The sequence below is a fragment of the Suncus etruscus genome, chromosome 13 (assembly GCF_024139225.1).
Source record: "Suncus etruscus isolate mSunEtr1 chromosome 13, mSunEtr1.pri.cur, whole genome shotgun sequence".
NCBI classification, from domain to species: Eukaryota; Metazoa; Chordata; class Mammalia; order Eulipotyphla; family Soricidae; genus Suncus; species Suncus etruscus.
Window position 1 is genome coordinate 74,136,483 of NC_064860.1, and position 16,838 is coordinate 74,153,320.

Below are 16,838 nucleotides of genomic sequence, written 5' to 3' on the forward strand. Positions count from 1 at the left end.
CTAACATTATATATTTGTGTCAGTTTTACTTATTCTTTATAATAATCCTCCCTAGAATTACATTTTGAGTTTTTTTCTGAGTTTCTATATACTAAAATGAAGTTGGATCACATGCTTACTATAGGTTATTTTGACAAGTGTAGCTACATTTTGCCTTCTGTCATATATTGGATTTTTTTTCATGAATGTTCATTCTCTACTTCTAAAACTTCAGTGTATTTCTTTATATTTTACTTGAAGATTCTTCTATTACAATTTTTACAGAAAACACAAAATGAATTCTAAAAATATCACTTTCTTAAAGCTAATACTTTAAATTAAGTATATGTTTCATAGCTGTGCCTTTTTATTGAGAACAAAGAAAATTTTAAAAAAAGTTACTCACTTAATTCATTGTAGGAGTTTCTTCGAGTTGCTGCTGTTCTTTGGAAGAGATGAGTTTTATGAAGAGCCCTTAAAGGATATTCTTGGATCATTCCAGGTAAAGCAATCTTATTCTTTCATACTGTGCCTGTATTTAAAGCAGGCCTTTATTTTCTTCTAAATTTTTTAACATTAGGGGCTGGAGAGAAAGCACAGCAGTAGAGCGTTTGCCTTGCGATCTTGGACGGACCCAGGTTTGATTCCCGGATCCCATATGTACCCCAAAGCCTGCCAAGAGCAATTTCTGAGCACAGAGCCAGGAGTTACCTATGAGTGCCACTGGATGTGGGCCCAGAACAAAACAAAAAATATAAATAAACTTGTTACATTAGCTATTTATTGCTTTTATGGTTTTATATTCATTAAGTACTTAAGATTTTGTTATACTGGTGTAAAAGAAAGTTTTAGGTTTTTTTAAAGCATTATTTCTAATCATTTTGTTTACTCATTACACATTTGCTAGACTAGACCAGAGTTTCTAAGCATATCCTGAGTACTGACTGAGTCAGTCCTGATGACCAAGAACATGGGTGTCACTTCCAGAAAGGGAGATTAGCAGAGTTAGAGAAGTAATTCAGAGCTTTTCTTACTTAGACTTTTCTTTTCTTTCTAAGACTTTTCTTTTCTTTCACATTTATTGAAAGAGAACTTTTGAGCCTGAAAGTTCTAAATGTTATATCTAAATATTAAAATAAAATAGACTTTTATAATTGATTACTCTGGTATATAAATAAAAGGAAAATTATCAGAGATTATCTCCAATTTCTTCGTATTAGGGCTCTTACTCTGCAGCTATTATTTTTTCCCTTCAATTGTCATTGTTTTCGTCACTATTTTGTTTTTAATGGCAACAAAAGTATTGTTGATGTAGCATTTCCTATATTAATACAACCGGTACTAAATAGATAGCATAAGGAATAGGTAAAGCACTTACCATTAAATTGACTATGAACTTGGATGGAGCCATTAAATAATCCTTGCTTTGATGGTATAAAAAAAAGAAAAAAAGAAATTGAAGTGAGTGTAGTAGTGAGGAAGGTACAAGGGAAAGATATACAAGGGAAATATACCCATTCCTTATACATGTAAAAATATACACTTAAGTATTTCACAGGGCTTTTTTTTTTTTTTTTAATTGTGGCACAACTGGCAGTGCTCAATGATTACTACTGACTATGCACTCAGGAAGTACTCAAGGCAGTGCTCAGGGGACCATAGATATTGGGATTAAACTGATCAACCACAGGCAAGGCAAGTACCCTACCTGTGTAATAACACTCTGGCTCTATATTATGCATTTTAACATTGAAAATGAACTCTTTAGTATTGAAATATGACTTTGAAATAATTTTATAAATGTTTTATTGCTTTGATAAATCTTGTTGCATTAGGTCAAGTTTTTATATTTTTCAAATGGCACTTATCTTTTAAACCTTTTTGCTCCTGATTCTTGTTTATTACCTCAGAGATCATTGCATTTTTTCTGTGTATTTTTAGAAAATTATCTTACTCTGGAGAATAAAATGCCTTTTTACTTCAGCGGTCAGAGTTTTGCTCATAGTTTGAAGAAGTACAAAAGCCAGAGTTACTTAAGTATAGAATGAATAAATAAATAAATAAATAAATAAATAAATAAATAAATAAATAAATAAATTGAATATTATACTACAGAGAGTGACCAAAAGCAGGCCTCCAAAAGATATTGTGAAAAAACAATCTGTTTTTCTGGAAAGGTCATCAATTCCTGATATGACATCTCAAGAGACAGTAGTAAATGCTATACTTGAATGTTAATATTACACTTAACAATAAACAGATCTCTTAAATTTTAGGTCTGTTGCTAGGCATGTTGTTCGGAATAGACATGCAACTGTTTTTTGATATCAGCAACAGAATTAACACATTTAAACCAGTTTTAAAAGCACATCAGGATGATCAAAGTATTATGCATTAAAAACTGATTTTGTAGTATGTACACATAAATCAAGAGAATTCTGTCAATATTAGTGCTTGAAATAAATTGTATTTTTCAGATAAAGGATTATTTAGCAATAACTGTAACTATCAAAAAGATAATATTGAATATATTATCATGATGGAACTGAGAACCAGAGAGTATATTTTATTCTTCCACTCAAAAACATTTAATTGAGATGTATCTGTATACTCGAGTATAAGCCAAGTTTTTCGGCACAAAAAACTCAAACTTGGCTTATACTTGGGTCACAGGTTATTTGATTTTGTGCTCTTGTACCAAATCAAATGCACATAGTCAGGGCCAGAATGGTGGTGCAAGCGGTAAGGCAACTGCCTTGTGCGCACTGGCCTAGGATGGATCACGGTTCGATCCCCGGAATCCGATTAGGTCCCCCAAGCCAGGGGCAATTTCTGAGCCCATAGACAGATGTAAACCCTGAGCGTCACCAGGTGTGACCCCAACTCCCCCACAAAATAAAATGCACATAGTCTTCAGTTGTCTTCTGCTGTTGCAGGAGGGGGCAGTGCTTCAGCTCAATCCGTAAGTCGTGGCTGAGCTGAAAAGTTAGGCGGCTCACAATATTTATAAATATTAGCTCACAATATTTAATGGCACATTTAATTAAGTGAAAAACCCATTTAAGGCAGTAAAGTAGTGTAAATAAATGTTTATAAATCTTTAATCCTTAAAATTAGGGGTTTTGGAGTATAAGGATTCAGAAATTTTAACCATTTATTTACAATGCTTTACTGTCTTAAATGGTTTATTCACTGTATTAAAGTTACCATTGAATAGGTTAATGTGGTATGTTAATGGTATACAGTGTATCAGACAATCATGTATAATAAATGTAATTATATGTTTATTTACTTATTTACTGATTCCTCAATTATTGTAATTGTTTTGTGTATATATTTTTATTTTTGAAATTTACCAGTGGCTGCTGCATTTTCCTCCTTGGCTTATACTCAAGTCACTAGTTCAGTGGTCCTCAAACTATGGCCCATGGGCCACATATTGTATTTGTATCTGTTTTGTTTCTTCATTGCAAAATAAGATATATGCAGTGTGCATAAGAATTCGTTCATAAGTTTTGTTTTTACTATAGTCAGACCCTCCAATGTTCTGAGGGACAGTGAACTGGCCCCCTGTTTAAAATGTTTGAGGACCACACTGCTAGTTTTTTCATTTTTTAGGGTAAAATTAGGGAGGGTTGGCTTATACTTGCATCAGCTTATACTCGAATGTAATGGTAAGTTTGCCCAGTTTGTAGCATAGACATTACAATCACCTTTCATTTTCTCTGATTTTTAGTGATATTTCTCATAAACGAAATTTTAAATTTACTTCGTTTTGTATGAGAAATTGTACTTAGGCAAATCTAGCTCTTTCTGTAGGATTTGCCTTCAGGTTAGACTAGAAACAGTAGCAGTTCTCTCTTGGCCATATTTCATTACTTTTTGAAATTACTCGTGTAGGTGTGTCTACACTAGTTTGCATGAATATCAGCTATTTGTTTTCAAATTAGATCATGCTTTTATTGTTGGTGTTACATACTGTTTGTTGATGTTACAAATAGTGTGACAGATCATTTTTAGATAATACTGCTAATATAAATGTCATTCATACTCATTTAAAATTCATAAATATGCATTGAACTTTATTAAACTGGATACAGCTGCTTATATTTATATTCACTTTTATAAAAGTCAAGCAAAGCTATTTTTAATAGTTTATTCAGATCATGATTCAGGTTTTTGAGGGGGAGCAGGAGGGAATAGGAAGAATTGTCTCAAGTAGTGCTCAGGATGTCCAGGGGCTTTGTCCAGTTATTATCAAACTGGCTAGAGAAGCAATGCTGGGCCCAAGTACATAGTGGCGCTTGAAGGACCCCCTGGAGTGCTACATATCACACATACTACCCATTGGTGCTTGGAAGTCCTCTACATCTGTACAAAGCGGTACTCTCATAGGGACCATGTAGGGAATTGAACCAGTATCCATCTGCATAATAAGCCTGCACCTTAATCCCTTGCTACTTTTCTGGTCCTAATTATAGTTATTTTCAAAAATCAAACATGTATAATAATGTTTTTATAATTTTAGACTGGGATTTACCATAAAACTTGTTTGACCCAATTTCCTTATGTTGCAAATAAGCTAAGCTTTAGAGGAAATAAATTTATATAATTAGAACATGAGTCTATAAATCTCAGTTAAGGTAAAATGATCATGGAGAGGGGAGGGAGCAAGAAACTAGTTTGGTTATCTGAGTGATAGCAAGTAAAGACAGTAGCAGAAAAATGACAAGGGAGAAGCCATTGGAAGATGTTAAATGACTTCTATATTTAATTTAAAATACAAATATAAAATATATTAATACAAAATAGTATATAAAGCCAAACATTTTGATTTTTGATATTACACCTATGCAGTTTTTCTTAAACATTTTTTGGACTTATTTTTTGTGTGTGTGCTTTGTTCTATTTTTATTTCAGGACTGTGGTTATTATCTGGTTGTTGTCTTTGTTGCTGTGGTGCTTTTCGGGGTTTTTTGTTTAATTTTTTTTCATATTATGTTTTTCTCCCCTTTTTCCTTTCTTAAATTGATATTTATAGCCTCTAGAAGGACTCCTCCCAGTTTTGATTTTTGTCCCCTTTTTCTTTTTTTCTTTTCTTTCCTTCAAACAGAACCACATAACTTTAACTATCTTGTTCTGCCTCACAAATTGAGGGGAAATAATGGAGGGTACCAAGACCAAACAGTCGAATGAACATTGTTAGAAATAAAAAATGATCAGACTTCAACACCAAATTCAAAGCCAGTGACAACAGAATCGATACCCAATCTACAACAAGCTAGACATAGAGGGGACCACTTATACTAGCAGTCCACGGGTCAAAGGAAGGGGATATAGGGTGCATATTGGGAACAGAGCCATGTGGAGGGAGGACAACATTGGTGGTGGCAATGCCCTTGATTCAATGTCACCATGTACCTAAATGTTACTGTGAAAGATTTGTAATCCACTTTGGTCAAAATAAAAATTATTTAAAAAATATTAAAATAAAACAAAAGCAATATAATCTGTCACTGAAAAAATTTTTGGACATGTATCCTCATCATATGTATATTTACTATTTACATACAAGTACTAATACAGTAACCATATTTAGAAATACCTTTAAAAGGCTACAAGTAAAATGTTTTAACAATGTAATATTTTATTGATACCAAGGTGATTGAATATGCTTTATTTTGAATAATCTAGACATTTATTTCCATAGTAATTCAATTGTGAAGTTCTATTTGTGACTTAAACTTGTTATTTAAAAATTATGACCTATTTAGGTAGCACATTTACAGTACTAATGTTTATGATTTTGATGCACATATTTAACATACTATACCATACCTCTATTTAGTCCTTCATTAGTCCTCCATTACAATAGCAATACTCGGGGGTTACTCTTGGCTCTGCACTCAGGAATTACTCCTGGCAGTGCACAGGGAGACATATGGAATACCCTGGGTAGGCTTTATGCAAGACAAATGCCTTACCCACTTCAGCCTTTACTTTCACTTTTGTAATTCAAGGCCAAGGGCCCATTGCCATTTGATATTGTCAGCCTCTTTGTTCTGTCTCCATGTATATCACAGATGAATAGATTATCTAGTATATGAACTTACTTTTCTTCACCTTAGACTTACTTATCTTGATGTTACTCTGGTTCCATCCATTGGCAGAAAACTGCATGATTTCATCTTTTCTTACACTGCATGGTATTCTATTTTGAATATATACCACAGCTTCTTTTAGTTTATGATTTCAATAAATAGTATAGGTACCTTTATACAGCTCAATATTTAGATCAGCTAAATACTTTTTAAAATTTACAGTGTAGTTTTAAAAGCCTGGTACTAATTTTGCTGTTTTTGAAATTTGAGTACTAAATTTCTATTGCCCAAAGCAAGTACGTTTTTGAATACTATTCTTAACAATTTTTAACAATTTGCGGTGCCATTAAAATGTTCCAGATGAAAGATTTAAACATACTAGGATTATAGTTAAGAGGGATTTGGGATAACCATATGATGATACAGTTTCAGATATTTTTTTAAAATTTTGTTCTGGGCTGAGAAGAACTCAAAGAAATAGAGTGCATGCTTTTCACGTGGGAGGAAAAGTATCTCCCAAGATGCTTTGGAGTAACCCTGAACACTGAAATGGGAATAGCCCCTAAGCAGATGAACTCCAAAGTCAACCAAACGAACCATATATATATATATATATATATATTTATATATTTATATATGTGTATATATATATACATACATTGCAAACATACATACATACTTAGTACTTATAAAGTACATATGACGAATATACATATATATAAATAATATCTAGAAGTAATAACCTTTTGCAAGATGATAGTCCTTCTTTTATCCTGTATGAGCAAACCCAGAATGTTTATCATTTTAGAAAATCAGGTAAACAATCCATATGCAACTCCTCTTCTTTGCTCCCCCTACTCTCCTCTCCACTATTCCATTTTCTTCTCCTCTTCCTCTCCCTCTTTTGATCTCTCCCCTCCCCACTTTTTTTGTTTCTGTTTTTGTTTTTGATTTTGGGCCACACCCAGCAGTGCTTGGGTTACTCCTGGCTCTATGCTCAGAAATCTCTCCTGTCAGGCTCAGGGGACCATATGGGATGCTGGGATTCCAATCGCCGTCCTTCTGCATGCAAGGCAAGCGCCCTATTTCCATGCTATCTCTTCGGTTCCAGCCTTCCCCACTTTTTAATCTATCATTCTCTTCTATCCTTCCTCTCTTCCTTATCTCTTCTCTACTCCCTTATGTTTTCCATCCTGTTTTCTCTTTCTTTACTCTTTTTTTCTACCTAGTCCCCTCTCTGTTCTATTCTCACTTTCACCTTCATGTTTGGAGAGGAAGAAGAGTGCTGAATCACATTTGGTAATATTTGGGATATGCTTGGCTCTGTGCTCAAAAATATCCCCTGTTGGTTTTTGGGAAATTGATTACACATGGAGCAGGAATTCAGGGCCCTTAATTCTTTTTTTTTTTTTTTTTTGGGCCACACCCGGCAGTGCTCAGGGGTTACTCCTGGCTGTCTGCTCAGAAATAGCTCCTGGCAAGCACGGGGGACCATATGGGACACCGGGATTCGAACCAACCACCTTTGGTCCTGGATCGGCTGCTTGCAAGGCAAACACCGCTGTGCTATCTCTCCGGGCCGGCCCTTAATTCTTGTACTATGTCTCTGGTCTGCTCTTCCTTCCCCCATTGTATTCTATATATTTTTTTTTATGCTTTAGTATATGCTTTAGTAACTTGCTTATTAATGAATTTGACATGCACTATTCTAAAATTTTACTAATTTTTATTCAAAATAAATAAAATATTACAAAGTGCTTTTTTTTTTTTTTTTTTTTATTTGAGGCCAAACCTGGTGATGCCCCTGCACAAAGGAATCACTCCTGGTGGTGCTCAGGATACCATATGAAATGCTGGGAATCAAACGTGGGTTGGTCTTATTCAAGGAATACCTTACCCATTCTACTATCTCTTTGGCCCCAATCTCTGTTTTGATTAAAAAAACAAAACAAAACACATTACTGACAATAACCATTTAGATTCTTAGAATTACCCTTTTACAACTTTTTTTTTGGAGGGGGGAAGGGGGTCACACCCAGCAGTGCTCAAGGGTTACTCCTGGCTCTATGCTCAGAAATTGCTCCTGGCAGGCTCGGGACCATAATGGGAAGCCAGAATTCAAACCACTGACCTTCTGCATGAAAGGCAAATGCCTTACTTTCATGCTATTTCTCCGGCCCCCCTTTTCCAATTTTTTTTTTTGTCTAGGGGAAATTAGCAATATTTAATCAATGATACACGATCTTCCTTAAAATTATCATAAGAGTAAATTGGTTGTAGATTGTCAGTAATGTGAGAGTTACGCTACACAAGGAAAATTAGGAATGGAAAATAGGAAATGATTAAATAGACTTAGAAATAGTTTTAAGACTGCTTTAGGAGTAGAGTGTGAAATGAGAAAAGGCATGGCCAAGAAAGTAAGACCAATTTGGGATATGTGGAAGAGGACAGAATACTGAAGTTGCAGTATGAGAATGATTAAATATGAAGCTGAGGCATTAAGCACTTTGTATTTAGCAGTATGCAGTGAACACAATGATAAGATATGCCTTAACAAAGGTTTATATTAATATACTTGTCCAAATTCTTTTTTTTTATTAAATATATTTTTTTATTTAAGTAACATGATCATATTCGGGTTACAGTCATAACCAGAACACCCCCCTTCACCAGTGCAACATTACCCCCTTCCCCCTTCCTTTCCCCTGCCTGTTTTCGAGACAGCATTCTACTACAGTAATTTGTTTTTAAGTTCAGTAAGTTGTATTTTTTTCTTTAAAGGATAAGAGTAAAAAATATATAGTAAAGGTGTGATAGTGCAATTGCGAATGTTTGCATAGGTCCAGAAAAATGGAGAAAATGGGAAAAAAAAATCCTTGACCTGATTACAAAAAGGCCTCACCCCAGAAGTTTATTGGCATAACACAGACTCTGGGTTCCAGGCATACCAGTTTATCCAACTCCAGTCATTCTCAAGGTCCCGCTGAAACTTTTTCACACTTTAGCTATAGTTGGTATCAGACTTTTATATTTAAAGACTCTGGATTCTGTGCATTTCTTTCGTTGATGTCAGGCTGATGTGGAGCATCCTCTAGTTTCAGCATATCATTAAATGCAGAGCGATCTGCTCTGCATGCAGACTGTTGCTGAGTCTCCTGGGTGTTGGGAGTACTCTTTGGAGTCAGTCATTGCCAAAGCAGTGGTAGGTCTTCTCTGGTAGAGGCTTGGATCCTGGGAATGTTAAAGACAATTGTGGTTGTTTCCATAGTTCTGGTGTCTGTGGGTGATGCCCATTCTTCTGAGGCCTGAGCCAAATCATTATGCCAATGTTCAGGGTAAAAGGCCTAATTACATTACCAAATAATTCTTAAGGTAACATTCTAAAAATGAATGTACTCTAGAAAGATACTTTAGTTCTATAGTGATTTATATACTTTCATTTTTATTTCAGAGGTTCTAAAAAGAGGATCAGTTTATGTTTTTTGTTTTTTGTTTATTTTGAGGGAATTGGGCCACACCTGGAAGTACTCAGGGGTTAAAGTTTACTTGGGCTTCGAAATCCTCTTGGAAGTTCCGGGAACCATACGGGATGCTGGGGATTGAACTTGGGTTGGTCCACGGTCAGCTGCATGCAAGGCAAACACTCTACCCACTGTGCTATAGTGCTGTGGTCCCAAAAAATGAGAATCTTTTGTTTTACCACAACTTTGTTTGTTTGTTTGTTTTGGGGTCATACCAGCGGTGCTCAGGGGTTACTCCTGACTCTATGCTTAGAAATCACTCCTGACAGGAACAGGGGACCATCTGGCACACTAAGATTGAAACGATCACCACAACTTTTTTTTTTAATTAGGACCAATGTAGATAGCAATTTTTATTCCCTATCCAAAGCATTTCCTTGTAGAAATGGTCTCCAAAATATGATGTGTTTGACTCAAAAAGAATACAAAACTATATCTCCCACTAGAATTTTTATTCTAAGAAATGGACCTACATTAGTGGCTGGAATGATAGTATGGCAGATAGGGCCCTTGCCTTGCACACATGACCTCCAGCTGTGTTCAAATCCCCAGTACCCTAAATTGTCCCCTTAGTACTTCCAGAACTAATTCCTGAGTGCAGAGACAGAAGTAACCCCTGAGCAATGTTAGGTGCCCCATCCCCAAAAGGACAAACTAATAGATTAATTTTTAACAGCTATAATAATAAAAATAATTGTTTTAGGTTATATGATATAAAAAGATAACTAATAGGATTGTTAGGAGTTATAAAAATATAATTTATAAAATAACATTTTATGGGCAGAGCGATAGCGCAGCAGTTGAGCATTTGCCTTGCACGCAGCTGATCCAAGACAGACCTCAGTTCGACCCCTGGCATCCCATATGGTCCCCCAAGCCAGGAGTGATTTCTCAGTGCAGAGCCAGGTGTAGCCCCTGAGCATCACTGGGTGTGGCCCCAAAACAAAATTCATGAAAATGCACCCAAAATGGAGGAAGTATAATAGAAAAAAAGTATGCCAAAGTTGACTGTCAGGCAGGGATTGATGAGTAAACACAAATAATTGGAGCTTTTTTCATATAAATTCTGATTGGTTTAAATTAGGGCTAGATCAACTGATTCTTTATCAAAAGCTTTTATTGTTTCTTGTTTTTGATGAGTTGGGTATGTTATACCCAGTTTTCTCAATCTTAGCTTTGTGCTCATGAGTGACCCTTGTTTGCTGCTTAGGGAACCATTTTCTGGGGATTTAAATCAGGGTCAGCAGGATATAAGATAAGTACTTTAACCCTTGTTCCCTCTCTGAAGCTTCATTTTTTTTATACACCTTTCTTGAGACAAATCAATTCAGTCAGAGATCCCCCTAAATACTAAACGCCATATAATTGCTGCCCACCTACTTAATTATCTCTAAGCTGTGAAGATGGGTTTTCCAATGGCAAAATTAAAAGTCACCAGTCATTTAGGAGCTAGCATCTAAATTACTTGTTTATAACAAAAACCCATTTGCATAGTTAATTTTAAGGGGAAGCATCATTAATGCCGAATGTAATGTGGAATGTCATTTATCTTGAAATTAGAGATTGATGATTGCTTTAACTATGAAGCCATTGCCAGATTGTTAACTGTGGTTACATGTGTTGGGGATAAAAGGTACAAAGCCAATCAGCAATTTTATCTTTTGTTGTTTATCTGGCTTTTTTGGTCTGGGATACCCCTAATTTTGCTTGCAGGTCACTTCTGGCTTGGAATCCACCCCTCACTATTGGTACTGATGATCCAGTCTTCCTGCATGCAAAACATGTGTTCTACTCCTCTGAACTATCTCTTTAGAGCCCTACCCTCATTCCTTGCAGTTTATTTTATGTGAATATTCTAAACATGTTGCCCATGAAAATGCAGAAAATGGGATGAAGAGATAGTAAAGCAGTAAGTTACTTACCTTGCATGCTTCCAACCTGGGTTCTTTCCTTGCACCACCTAAGGTCCCATGAGCAGCTCCACTAGTGTTTCCTGAGCACAAAGCCAGGAGTAAGTACTGAATATAATCCCAGAACAAAAATAGAAAATGCATTTTAGGGTGAGGCAACTAGATGTTAAACATTTATTTAAAATATAGGGTCTATATTTTATATAGTTATATTTATATATAAACTATAGGAAATAGTTGATAACTTAATTAAGTGCTAAATACTTAATATGTCAAGTTTTAAATAAAAATCCCATTTTTTATTGTGCCAGTTACGACTCTCTCGAGTAGTATTCAGTATTATATTATTTAATATAACAACTGTTCTGTAAAGTAGGTATTTTTAGAATCCATTGTAGTCATTAATTACAAGAAAACAGGTTAAGTTGCTCATTGCTTCTCAGCGGATTTTTGCTTTATTTTGTTTTTGCTTATTTACTAATTTATTTTGGGGTGTCTTCAGCAAATTGTATTAGTTGATACTTATTATGTTTGATTGAATCTTGATATACCTGATTCTATTGCCTTTTCTTTTGTATATTTTATACCAAGAAATGAGAAAGTGGCACATAGAAATTCTCCTTATAATGTTCAAATAATGAAAGATGTCAGTTTAGCTAACAAAAGCAAGGTGATTTCCTTGTTGGATAAGTAGCCTGCTAACAGATGTATTGTTTCATACCCGTTTTTCTTTATAACCATTAATACATTTTAATGAATGTCTGAAGAATTGTTTTGGTACACAAAGAAATTCTGTTATTTTTTAGTTATAATTGATATGGAATGTTTTAGCGTTTTCAATTTTGATAGCCAATTTTTTCTTTAAATTTAATTTGCTGTACAAATCTTTTCATATCTTCCCTAGGCTTTCTTTTTTTTAATTATTGAGTCAAAATTTCTGAAATACATAAAAAACTTACAGTATATATTGATAATAAAATACTAACTAGACAGTCATTCCTTGTAAATCTAAGTCTAATAAATCATATATATATATATATATATATATATATATATATATACATTCAATAAGCCAAGGTCTCAAGTTTTAAGCTTAGTTATAAATTGAACTTGTTACATTTTTATATTATAGTCCCAAATCTAAGTCAGTAGATCTCTTAAAACATTTGTAATCATTTTAAAACATCAAAGAAAATCTATAGCAAGTAATCAGTTAGTGCCTAGTTTACTAGTTTATCTCTATCTTAAATCTACTGTGGGATTTCATATTTTAAGTTAGACCACTTCTTCAGTCTGTTGTATGTTTCTTCATTGCAAAACTCCAAATCTGCTTACATAGGACAGTATGGGATAGAATTTCCACCTTTCATCTACCACTGTAAGATTATTCATTTGGGATCTATCTGGGCAAGGGAACTGTGTCTACTTTTCAGACAGTGATTTGGATAGGGATACCTGTATTCCCTGCCTAATGTCAGGCTCTTGCCTGTCATTGTTAATGAGATTTATGATCCCTCACTTCAATGTAACATAGTGATTAAGTTTTCCGTTTTTGCAACCTGGTTCTTTTCCTAGAAATCCCTCATCACTTAAGTTTTTCCCTTAGGGTTACACTTTATCCCTGTTACAAAGGGATTTCCCAAGTCCAGTTAAGTACAAGATGTGTAACCATTGGCATTAAAGCCTATTTGTGTACTAACAGGGTTTTTGATACCCTTCTTAGGTTACTATAGTAACCCCTTCTCTTTTATAATTTAATAGTTGCATCTTTGACCATCAGTCATTTTATTGACAATGATGATCAAATTTAATTTTTAACCCCTTTAAATTCACAAAGCCAAAATGATTTTTCTCTCCTAGGAATGCCAGAATCACCTCCGCAGATATGGAAATGTGAATCTGGAACTGGTGACTCGAATCATTAGAGATGGTGGCCCATGGGAAGATCCAGTGTTGCAAGCTGTTCTTAAAGCCCAACCAGCATCTCAGGAGATAGGTACTTCAGGAAATTTAAAATAAAAACCAACATTCGGGAGAAGCAAACACAATCTTATTTTCCATCTAGTGCAGTAATAGTGTATTTTTCTTCATTTTATAGTACTGAATAAGAGTAATGTTTTTTCACATGAAGTGTGTTTTATTATACTAACCTGACCCAAGAGTGATTTTTGACACCACACTAGGTAGATTGTAATTGGAATTAAGAGTACATTACTATATTAGTATTTACAATAGTTTTAGTTTTCATGTTAGTTAGGGTTACAGATTTAAGTAGGAATACCCTTATAAAAACACTACAGCAAAACGTCCTGATTAAATACAGTTCCTTTCACTACTAATGCAGTCTACTCTTTCCCACTGCCTAGTACAAAGTAGGTGCTCAGTATAAGTATTAGTGGATTGAATGAATGACTGCGTGATGAATCTGTAAATGAATGACAAATTGAACAAGTACATTTCAATTCTAAATACTCCAGTGTAGTACTTATCCAGCTTCCTATATTAATACAAATTACATTTTACTGCATCCTTCTACCACCTCTATTCTTTGATATCTCCCTCAAACTTTGGTCCATAGTGATTCCTCGTGAATCAGAATTTCTCTTTTGTGGCAGGAGGATTTGTTAATTCAGTCTGGTAAATTTTTAAAAATGTCATGTCATTTCTGAGCTCCAGAATTTTTTGAGTTACCAGATTTAGAATGTATGTTCAGCAGTAGTGAATAAAGCTTGAAAATGTTGAAAAAAAAATAAAAGTATGGCAGAGCATGGTAGACATAAGAACCAGAATTATTTTTATGTTGGTCTGGTCAGAATCATATTTATACCAGTTCCAGAACCATTTGTACTTTGGACTGGTGAGAAGCATATTTCATATCCACAGATTTTGCAAAACAGATTAGGATCTTTCCATTTGTCCCATATTAAGGAGGAAATAGGGGTTCTATGTAGCATAGTTAAGTGAAGAAGGGCTTAGGGTTCTCGGATTTCAAGACCAGAACTTTGTATCACCTTGATACAAGTAGTATGCAAGACGATTACAGATGTGAGAGAATGGGATGAGGTAGAGTGTAAAGTGATGGAATAAGATGGGAAGTAGGGCAAGACTAGAAGGAAAGTACATGACAAGGGTATAGAGCAATGGCACCCAACAGAACAGAGGGGACTGGCACTTAATGTAAGTCTCAACAGTGAGTAAGTAGAGTGAATGGAGGAAGAATTTAAATACTGAGGAGAAAAGTATGAATCAGTCAAATACAGGGAAGAGACAGGTACCAAATTGTAGTAAATTATGCTGAGCTTTTTTTTTTAGTCTTTTCTCATTAAAAGGAGAACAGACCTTTTGTTTGTTGTGACGAATGGCTGAGGATGTCAGGAGTGAGTGAGTGAGTGAGTGACTCTGTGTGTGTGTGTGTGTGTGTGTGTATGTTTCATATACCAGCATACCTCATTAGGGAAACACTGCTATTAATAAAAGTCTTATTAACATGAATATATGGCCAATCTGAAATTTATTTTTGTGTTATCTGTATGAATTAGTGTGTTTTCATTTATTGTAAAAAATGTTAAATTGTAGATCTTATTCAAGCATTTTAGAAGCTACCAGTATGTATATGTATTGATAGTATTTAAGATATCTTTGAATTAGAAATCATAAAATATGGATTCCAGTTCCAGTACTGCCATGTAATAATTCTTTGTGCTTGGACAAATCTTATTTGGCTCTCTGAAACTCAGTTTTCTGATTTGTAAATAAGTATAATGGTAATGTCTTGAGGTTGTTGTTAGGTCTAAATTAGTACATACAGATTGAAATGTTTATATATGCTTAAGTTGTGTCAAGTAAACATTAGTAGTTATCCTTTATGATGCATGAGCATATATATATAATAAGCATTTATATTTTTAGCAGCCAACTTTAGCCACTTTTTCTTTATTAAAAAGTATTAAAATACCTTTTTTACTAATTTAAAATACATTTTTTCTATAATCTAATGTGTCTTAATAGCACGAGTGTTTTCATGTTACTATGTTTTTAACTTAGATTAAAAATATTGGTCAGTAAGAAAAAAGTATGTAATCTTAGACTAGAAGGAAATTCCATCACCATGATACCTGAAATGTTTTAAATATACTAGTGAACTAAAATAAAATTTTATGTATTTATTTTAAATTAAAAAATTTTAATTTAAAAATCCTTTAAGGGACTGGAGAGATAGCATGGAGGTAGGTCATTTGTCTTGCATGCAGAAGAATGGTGGTTTGAATCCTGGCATCTCATATGGTCCCCCGAGCCTGCCAGGAATGATTTCTGAGCCAGGAGTAACCCCTGAGCGCTGCTGGGTGTGACCCCCCCCCCCAAAAAAAATAACCAAAAAGAAAATCCTTTAAATTTTTTTTCTCTTTACTTCTTATACTGAGGAGAAATTAGATGCTTTTTTATTACAGTTTCAGTATCATTATTTTAATTTTTCAAACATACTAAATATTTTTTTACAAAATTTAGTACAGGGATACTTTTTAACTAAATAGCTTGTTCATCTAATTAGACACCATACATTAATGATAAATATTCAATTAAATTTTGATAGAATATTTTATTGAAAGTAATGAGCCTGTTTTCTTTTAAATATAGTGAATAAGTATTTAAGTTCTGAAAATCCGCTCTTCTTTGAACTGCGTGCCAGATACCTAATTGCTTGTGAACGAATACCTGAAGCAATGGCTCTTATTAAGTCTTGTATAAATCATCCAGAAATGAGTAAAGACTTATACTTCCATCAAGCACTCTTCACATGCTTGTTTATGTCTCCTGTGGAAGATCAGCTATTTCGAGAGGTATTATTTGAAATAATGTTTACATATAATTATTTTAACCAAAAAATGTTGTTGTTCCTCTTATAGTAATATCAGAGATACTAAATTATCTAAAGATTAAATTACCTAAATGTGTTTCTTTTGGCACCATTCTAAGCCTGGAATCACAGATGACTGACATTAACAAATTATAAAATTAATAAAGCATTTGTTAATAAAATTATTAATGTTGAACTTCAAAATAGTCAAATAAAAACTGAAGCATTAAAAAGATTTTGCCTTTTAAGTAAAATACTAAGTAGTCAAATGCTCATGTTTGCAATTTTGTTCTTTTATGGTGAAATAAGATTTTTATAATATAGCAGGTCTTTGAATAATTTTGCTTCCTTCAATATTGGTTGTTGAGGAAAGAATATCCTTACCAACCATGATCAAAACAATGTTATTCAGAGGAAGAGTTTTACTTTCAAGAAAGTAGAAATAATTAAATAAGGATTTACTGTAGTAGCT

General features: G+C 34.0%; 1 protein-coding gene across 1 annotated transcript in view; it reads left to right on the forward strand.

Moving 5' to 3' along the window:
• The window catches only part of ZNF654 (zinc finger protein 654), a 64,304-nt gene that overhangs the window by 38,618 nt on the left and 8,848 nt on the right, over positions 1–16,838 (forward strand). Inside the window, exons 4-6 of the mRNA XM_049785720.1 lie at positions 400–481; positions 13,372–13,507; positions 16,147–16,349. Coding sequence (XP_049641677.1) covers positions 400–481; positions 13,372–13,507; positions 16,147–16,349 — 421 coding nt within the window. The remainder of the gene's footprint in view (positions 1–399; positions 482–13,371; positions 13,508–16,146; positions 16,350–16,838) is intronic.